The sequence below is a fragment of the Dipodomys ordii genome, unplaced genomic scaffold (genome assembly GCF_000151885.1).
Source record: "Dipodomys ordii isolate 6190 unplaced genomic scaffold, Dord_2.0 Scaffold19, whole genome shotgun sequence".
Taxonomy (NCBI): Eukaryota; Metazoa; Chordata; class Mammalia; order Rodentia; family Heteromyidae; genus Dipodomys; species Dipodomys ordii.
Genome location: NW_012267235.1, coordinates 2,450,159 through 2,459,908, shown reverse-complemented (window position 1 = coordinate 2,459,908; position 9,750 = coordinate 2,450,159). Strand labels below are relative to the sequence as shown.

General features: G+C 35.6%; 1 protein-coding gene across 7 annotated transcripts in view; it reads right to left on the bottom strand.

Moving 5' to 3' along the window:
* Bcas3 (breast carcinoma amplified sequence 3) overlaps nucleotides 1-9,750 on the bottom strand; it is a 521,107-nt gene that overhangs the window by 423,331 nt on the left and 88,026 nt on the right. For all 7 annotated transcript variants that reach the window (XM_013013399.1, XM_013013401.1, XM_013013396.1 and 4 more), the window contains exon 8: nucleotides 4,035-4,142. In XM_013013399.1, the coding sequence (XP_012868853.1) occupies nucleotides 4,035-4,142 (108 nt within the window). The remainder of the gene's footprint in view (nucleotides 1-4,034; nucleotides 4,143-9,750) is intronic.

Sequence of the window (9,750 nt, the reverse complement as noted above, 5' to 3'; positions counted from 1 at the left end):
TTGCAATAACTAGTATATGTCTGAGTCAAGCAGAAAAGGTCAGATAAGTTGATGTTAGGGGAATGAACCCCAAGATAAGTATTCAAATGTTTTTCGTTTTTTTTTCCTTTCATGCAATATTGTTTCTAACATACTTATAAGATGATTTCTATGTTGCTTTGTCCCTCCCCCACGGTATAACCCATGCTTTCACTGTATTTGATATTGGTATAATTTGTGGAGGGGAAGGGAAAACAAATCATTTAACTATGGATACAGGTGGACCCATTGCAACTAGTCTTTGTGTCGAAAAATGAACTTTACAACTGTGGTGGGGGATGGAGGGTGGGGGCAGGATGGGAAGGGATGGTAAAGGGAAACAAAGAGGAGGCAACAATGCTTGAAAAGAAATGTACTCGTTATCTTGCCCATGTAATTGTAACTCCTCTGTACAGTACTCTCACAATAAAAAAAGAAAAAAGAAAGATGCTATGAGTGATTTATGTCTCAATAACCTATTGAAAATTAAATTAACATTAAATGAACCTATTTCATTAAATGAAATGGAAAGCTTCTAGAAAAATAACTCATTCAGTAACAAGAAAATAATTAGTACTCAAAAACCTCAAAAAAATGAGTCTAGGACCAGTTACTTCACTAATGAAGATACCAAGCTAAAAAAGAATTAATATCAGTCTTTTTCCAACTCTTCCAAACAAAAACTTCCTAATTCAGTGAGAAAAGCAATACTCTGATATCAAAGCTAGAATATACAAGGAAAAAAAAAAGCTGAAGACCAATGTCCCTGAGAAATACAGATTTTAAAAATCAACAACACAGAAGCAAACTAAATGTCAATATATAGCATAACTCAATCCCATGAAAGGATGATTCAAAATAATATCAATCAATACACATACCACTCACATGATCACCTAAACTGATAGAATAAGCACTTGTTCAACATTCTGTCATGATAAAATCTACAAAAACTGAAAATGGAAAGGAATTTCTGAACATAATAAGGAGGGGTTCCAGAAAAAGCTCATATATACCATCACACTCCATGGAAAAAATGTCAATCTCAAGATAAATGATATTCATAAACTGCTTTGTTAAATGCCAACTCCTTTGTACAACTACTTAAAGGTAAATTAAAAACTGGAAGAAGAAAAAAACAAAGGATGATGACCAAGACAAGAACATCTGAATCCAAGGTTGCCTGACCACTCATCATTACAGTGAAGTATATACCAACAGCAATCAAGCACCAAAAATAAAAGGCATCCATACTGGGAAAGAGTACAGGTGATAAGATCCTGTAACAGAAAATCCCAAAGAATCCACAGAAAACTAGTAAGTTCAGCAAGGCTACAAGGTACAAGATTAACATAAGAAACCTAAAAATGAATGATGCAATTTAAAAGGATCATTTCACTCACTTACAAGAGCAATACAATGGCTACTAAAATTTCAGTGCCCCTTTCTTGAAAAGCAAATTGAGAAAAGCAAAGTCCTAAAAGCAAATTGAGAACTGGCCATATAGCTCAATGGTAGAGCACTTGTCTAGCATTTATAAGGCCTTAGGTTTGATTCCAAGTACTCTTTAAAAATGAAATTGTGCTGGGCGCCGGTGGCTAATGCCTATAATAATCCTAACTACTCAGGAGACTGAGATCTGAGGATCATGGTTCAAAGCCAGCCCATGCAGGAAAGTCTGTGAGACTCTTATCTCCAATAAACCCCTCAGAAAACCAGAAGTGGCGCTGTGGCTCAAGTGGTGGAGTGCTAGCCTTGAGCTGAAGAGCTGAGGGACAGTGCCCAGGCCCAGAGTTCAAGTCCCAAAACCGACAAAAAAAAAAATCTCTAACATACGATTGTAAATGTTGTTAATTAACATTTTAATTTTTTCCAAGTTGTAGAAATGTAAATCTAACCAAAGATATTAAATATTGATAAAGAAAATAATGGAACTATTTAAAATGCAAGCTTTTGTTGATTTGCTAAAACAATTTAATTTTCAGAAAAAGAATAAATTCTAATGAGTACTATTACATTATTAGAATTTTTTCTCCTGGTTATGCTAAAACATCTCTATTTTTTCACTGGATTGCTATGCAATTGCTAAAAAATAATTTGCTATGTGTAATACGAAAGTGTACTTTTTAATATATGATAATCAACCAAACAGAAAGATAAGTTGATACATAAGAAATACCCAATAAAAAAACTCCACTTTTCTAAGAATGCCTCCCCCAAAACACACACACACATACACACACACAAAAAAAAAGAGTGCCCAAAGAACACTTTATACACCACATCAATTCAAAGCATTCTTAACAATTTGACCTAAGAAGTAGCATTTCTATATGCAAATTAAATATCTTATTTTACTTTAACATAGACAATAGAATAAAGAAACACATAAAAGAAAATATGTCTCATGGGCTGGGAAGGTGGCTCAGTGGTAGAGTGCTTGCCTTTCATGCATGAGGCCCTGGGTTTGATTCCTTAGCACCACGTAAGCAAAAGGAAAAAAACCTGGAAGTGGCGCTGTGGCTCAAGTGATAGAGCACTAGCATTGAGCTGAAGAGCTGAGGGACAGTGCCCAGGTCCAGAGTTCAGGCCCCACAACCGGACCCCCCCCCCAAAAAAATATATATATATATGTCTCACTGTAGCAAGCCAAGAACATTATGATCTCATAATTGGCTTTTAAAAACTTAGAATGGAAGCCTTTAACCTCAGTTGCTGTGTGAGGAGCAGAGAATGTTTTTCTCTTTTTCTATTTCTTTGTACTTTAATCCAGTTATACTGAAATAAATCTTTGATAAAAATCACTAAGAAACTATCATATTATGTCTGTAACAACATTAAAAAACACAAGAAGCTTAAAATTAGAAAGAAGAAAAACATATATACCATGTATATAACAAAGGTAAGAGTTCACATGGATATATTAAAAGATAAAAGACAGCTGGGCACAAGTGCCTCATGCCTGTAAGCCTGCCTACTGAGGAGGCTAAGATCTGAGGATTGCAGTTAGCCCAGGCAGGAAAAACTGTGAAACTCTTATCTCTAGGAAATCACAGAAAAAGCCAGAGATGGGCCTGTGGCTCAAGTGGTAGAATGAAAACCTTGAGCAAAAGAATCTCAGGGAGAGTGCCCAGGCCCTGAGTTCAAACCCCAGGACTGGCACCAAAAAAAAAAAAGATAAATATTAACACTTAACTCCTCTTTCATTATACTATATGCCATTATTGACAAAAGCAGTTCAAACAGAAGAAAGAGTCACATGGCAAGAAAATATAATGATCAATGAGCAATAAGGACTCAATATAAAATTCTAGCTAATCAGTAACCTTACATTATTAGAATCTAGATTTGAGGAAAACAGAAAAAGACCCTTTCCCAAAAATGAGATGGACAAGGAGGTGTGTGCTGGTTATCCTAGCTACAAGGAAGCTTAACATAAAAGGACTATATCCACCTGTGGACCCACTCTGGAAGGAAGACAGACTACATTTCAAAAATAGGCACAATTGCTGAGCGCTGATGGTGCATGCCTGTAATCCTACCTACATAGGAGGCTGAGATCTGAGGATTGTGCTTCAAAGCCAGCCTGGAAGGAAATTCCATAAGAAACTTATCTCCAATATACCACAAAAAGCCAGTATTAGAAATGTGACTCAAGTCATAGAGTCTAGCCCTTGAGCAAACAAAGATGAGTCATGTCACCCCAGTGCTCAGTTCAAGACAAAGTCAGAACAAGCACAAAACAGTAATAACAATAACCACCAATAATCCAAACTGGAGGTGAAAGAATACACCCATACATATTTACAAAACAACCATTAAGTGTAGGTACACCCAATAATAAATCAAGACTGTAAGCTGGTAACTATTTATCTTAAAGCAAATCTTAAAGCAAATTCACTAAACAAAATTTTTCTTGATGTAATAAAGAAATAAATCGAAGTCATCAAATTGGCTGAGCTCCTCTCTACATGGCCAGGAGTTATATTACACTCTAAGAGAAGAAACATGCTTACCTTTTGTTGCAGTGGAGATCATAAATAGATGTTTTGAACTGAATAGACTTAACCACCTCTCCAGTACGAAGTGAATGTAGATCCACAAAACAGTAAGGTGTGGTTGGGCTAAGAAATAAAAGAAATTATGTTTTTAAGGAAAATTCTAGATGCCCTTATGTTTTCTTAAATACATTAACACATTTCCCATATGTTTTTATTTGTTCTGTTTTCTCTTTGGAAAAGCCTTGGCCACTTTCATGTGACAGAAAGACAACACTGATTTTTCTTTTGTGCAGGCCAATGACAACAGGAATATGTCTTGAAGCTTCTAACATGCTACACTATCCACCACAGACATGGCATATAAAATAGTCCCACAAATCTCAATGTGATTTATACACAGCTCGAACAATTAACATTTCAAAGGTTTTTGCTTGATATCTTAAAATAAGAGTCATGACTTCACATTTAAGATTAAGGCAAGCAATGATGGCTCACACCTATACTTCTAGTCATTCAGAAGTCTGAGCTCTGAGGATCATTGTTCAAAGCCACCTTAGCAGAAAAGTCAGTGAGATACTCACCTCCAATTAATCACCAAAAAAACAAAAGTGGAGCTGTGGCTCAAAGTGGTAGAGGCCTAACCTTGAGCAAAACTCAGCTCAGAGACAATGCCAAAGCCCGGAGTTCAAGTCCAACAACAAACAAAAAAGATAAAGCACCAGAAGTTCTCATAAAAAATTCAGAGTCAAGGAGTTCAGAAGGTGGCTCAGTGGTAGAGGGCTTGCCTTGCATGCATGAGACCCTGGGTTCAATTCCTCAGAACCACATCAGCAGAAAAAAAAAAAAAAAAGCTGGAGGTGGCGCTGTGGCTCAAGTGGTAGAGTGCTAGCCTTTAGCTGAAGAGCTGACGGACAGCGCCCAGGCCCAGAGTTCAGGCCCCACAACCGGACCCCCCAAAAAAAAAAATGCCATATTTATCTTTCCTCTGAATTGTACAGAAGTAGCTGTATCTTTTAACACATGCTCATGATGAATACAGAAATGAAGACAAACTTCCCTTAATTAACCTTTCATCTAAGTAACTATGTGAACACAGAGCATGTGTGTTGAAATTTGTATCTGAACATTGGGTTACCTGAAGTACTTCTAAGGCAAACCAATAAACAAAGTTTTAGAGAAATCATTATTTTAACAATTATAAAACCCCAAGGGATAAATTTTATTAATTCCCTTCAGTCAAGAGATTTATGCCAAGTATTTAAACAACAAGTTTTTTTAATATTTTATTTTTTGAAAATGTAATTGTAAATAAGGAACTATGAACCCTAAAACAAAAAATTAATCTAGATTTACTAAAGAAAAAAAACAGAAAATATCACAAATAAAGCAGGCAAGAATCAGTAAGAAATCACTGAACATTTTCATCAAATCTTTAATAATAAAAAATACTGTTGAAACTTATTATACTTATCTAAATCCTAAAAAATACTATACATCATAAATTCAGGGTTGATTCAGAAATGCACATTAAATTCTAAAAATCTATCACCCAATTCCCAGAAAATTTCCAAATCCACCCTATAGATAGGAAGCTGAGCTCCCAATACAACCTATATAACCAAATATTGAAGCATGGGCATTTGTTATGTAAAGGAATGAGAAACATCATAGATCACTACAATCAGCACCATTAAGTAATTAGTCCAGAAGAATCAAAAATACTATTTTATTAGTGAAGGAGGAGTATTAAGATTTTAACTTCTGGGCTTATGCTTGCCAAGAAATACTTTTAACTAACCCCAGATGGGACTTCAAATGGATAAGCACAAATATTACATTATACAGATTATCCAAATGCATAATTAGACCTGAAGAAATTAAATAAGCACTAAAAGATACCACCACAAACATATCAAACTCAATGAAAATAAGTGAAATTAGTGAAAATAAATGATAAGATTGAGGAGAAAAATCATTGACCCTTTGTTGGTGAAACAAAATACAGTCATAGGGACAACAGTTTAAGAGTTTCTTATAAGGTAAATTAGGAAATACAGTAAAGCAAATGAAATCTAAACCACCTCAAACCAACAGTTACAAGACATGGTGAGAGCTACAGTGCTCTCCATGTTACCACGGAATTTATAGCTACAAATGCCTATACTAACAAAGTTCTCAAGTCACTAATGTAACTTTATTACTTAAGACCCAAGTAAGTTCTATGCAGGTTAAAAAAAATCTAACTAGCTTAACATAAAGAAGATACAAATAATTAACATCAGATGTGGAAATAAGAACATTCACATTGAAAGATGCTATGAGCATCAGTAGATGAATGGACCAAGAAAATGTGGTATATATACACAATGGAATTCTATGCCTCCATCAGAAAAAATGGCATTGCCCCATTTGTTAGGAATTGGAAGGCTTGGAAAAAATTATATTAAGTGAAGTAAGCCAGGCCCAAAGAAACATAGGTCCCATGGTTCACCTTATTTGCAATAACTAGTATATGTCTGAGTCAAGCAGAAAAGGTCAGATAAGTTGATGTTAGGGGAATGAACCCCAAGATAAGTATTCAAATGTTTTTCGTTTTTTTTTCCTTTCATGCAATATTGTTTCTAACATACTTATAAGATGATTTCTATGTTGCTTTGTCCCTCCCCCACGGTATAACCCATGCTTTCACTGTATTTGATATTGGTATAATTTGTGGAGGGGAAGGGAAAACAAATCATTTAACTATGGATACAGGTGGACCCATTGCAACTAGTCTTTGTGTCGAAAAATGAACTTTACAACTGTGGTGGGGGATGGAGGGTGGGGGCAGGATGGGAAGGGATGGTAAAGGGAAACAAAGAGGAGGCAACAATGCTTGAAAAGAAATGTACTCGTTATCTTGCCCATGTAATTGTAACTCCTCTGTACAGTACTCTCACAATAAAAAAAGAAAAAAGAAAGATGCTATGAGTGATTTATGTCTCAATAACCTATTGAAAATTAAATTAACATTAAATGAACCTATTTCATTAAATGAAATGGAAAGCTTCTAGAAAAATAACTCATTCAGTAACAAGAAAATAATTAGTACTCAAAAACCTCAAAAAAATGAGTCTAGGACCAGTTACTTCACTAATGAAGATACCAAGCTAAAAAAGAATTAATATCAGTCTTTTTCCAACTCTTCCAAACAAAAACTTCCTAATTCAGTGAGAAAAGCAATACTCTGATATCAAAGCTAGAATATACAAGGAAAAAAAAAAGCTGAAGACCAATGTCCCTGAGAAATACAGATTTTAAAAATCAACAACACAGAAGCAAACTAAATGTCAATATATAGCATAACTCAATCCCATGAAAGGATGATTCAAAATAATATCAATCAATACACATACCACTCACATGATCACCTAAACTGATAGAATAAGCACTTGTTCAACATTCTGTCATGATAAAATCTACAAAAACTGAAAATGGAAAGGAATTTCTGAACATAATAAGGAGGGGTTCCAGAAAAAGCTCATATATACCATCACACTCCATGGAAAAAATGTCAATCTCAAGATAAATGATATTCATAAACTGCTTTGTTAAATGCCAACTCCTTTGTACAACTACTTAAAGGTAAATTAAAAACTGGAAGAAGAAAAAAACAAAGGATGATGACCAAGACAAGAACATCTGAATCCAAGGTTGCCTGACCACTCATCATTACAGTGAAGTATATACCAACAGCAATCAAGCACCAAAAATAAAAGGCATCCATACTGGGAAAGAGTACAGGTGATAAGATCCTGTAACAGAAAATCCCAAAGAATCCACAGAAAACTAGTAAGTTCAGCAAGGCTACAAGGTACAAGATTAACATAAGAAACCTAAAAATGAATGATGCAATTTAAAAGGATCATTTCACTCACTTACAAGAGCAATACAATGGCTACTAAAATTTCAGTGCCCCTTTCTTGAAAAGCAAATTGAGAAAAGCAAAGTCCTAAAAGCAAATTGAGAACTGGCCATATAGCTCAATGGTAGAGCACTTGTCTAGCATTTATAAGGCCTTAGGTTTGATTCCAAGTACTCTTTAAAAATGAAATTGTGCTGGGCGCCGGTGGCTAATGCCTATAATAATCCTAACTACTCAGGAGACTGAGATCTGAGGATCATGGTTCAAAGCCAGCCCATGCAGGAAAGTCTGTGAGACTCTTATCTCCAATAAACCCCTCAGAAAACCAGAAGTGGCGCTGTGGCTCAAGTGGTGGAGTGCTAGCCTTGAGCTGAAGAGCTGAGGGACAGTGTTCAGGCCCAGAGTTCAAGCCCCATGGCTGACCAAAAATAAAAAATAAAATTGCAAGAAGCCAACAGAAGCCAAAACAATATAGGGAAAAAAGAACAGTTAAAGATAAATATATGTCAAATGCTAGTGGGTCACACCTGCAATTCTAGCTGTTCAGGAGGCTGACATCTAAGGAACAAGATTCAAAGCCAGACTGTGTAGGAAAGAGTCCATGAGACTCTTATCTCCAAATAATCACAAGGAAAGGGAAAGGAAAGAAAAAAAGGAAAGGAAATAGAAAAAGAAAGAATAAGATCCATATACATTTTATAACTTTCAAATTTTGGAAAACTTCATTGATGAAAATATTGTGACAATTGAAATAACATCAGATGTACAGATGAGCAAAACAGAATTTATAACTTTTTTAAAATGTGCCATAAAGTGAGGGAAGGAAACAAAAAAATTTGCTGCAACAATTAAATATCAACAAGCAAGAGTCAGACATAATTGTGTATGTGTGTAATGCCAGTAATCCCAGCACTCAGGAGGAAGGGGGAAGGAAGATCACAAAACAGAAGCCTGCCTAAAATAGTGAGTGAGACTCAAAAATACAAGAACAAAGACAAATAAAAGAACCTAAGATACAATGCCACATCCAAGATGCTCATTATTTTTATAAAAGAAAATAACAAGTGCTGGTGAGAAAATAGTGCTGTTGGTGGAATTATCAAATGGTACAGTTCTTATAGAAAACAGCTTGGCATTTCCTCACAACGTAAAACATAGAATTACTATATGGCACAGTGATTACATACCTAGGCGCATGTCCAGAAGAAACAGATGCATGTGTCCATAAAACATTATACATTAGAGGTTGGAGGTATGACTCAGTTGGTTGAACACCAGGAATGAGTAGTAAAAGCATCAGATACACAGTCTGAGTCCCAGTCACAGCAAAACACACACACACACACACACACACACACACACACACACACACACACACACAAAGTCCATTCTGAGAAGGATTATGTTTAATCAAAAGGTAGAAATATGGGAAAAATACACATACACTGTGCGTGTCCCACAAAAAATGAACATGAAAATACTGCTCTCAAAATGAATGGCTTACTGACACATTCTACTAAATAATAAGCCTAAAAAATGTGAAGTGAAAGAAACAGACACAAACATCTCACATGGTAGGATTTTACTTCTATAAAATATCCACAAAGAGCTAGGAATATGGCTTAGTAGTACAGTGCTTTCCTAGCATGCATGAAGCCCTGGATTCAATTCCTCAAACCACATAAACAGAAAAAAAAGGAAGTGGCACTGTGGCTCAAGTGTAGAGTGCTAGCCTTGAGCAAAAGCAGCTCAGGGACAGTGCCCAGACCCTTAGACTTCAAGCCCCAGGACTGGGGGGCAAAAACAAAACAAAACAAAAGTATACAG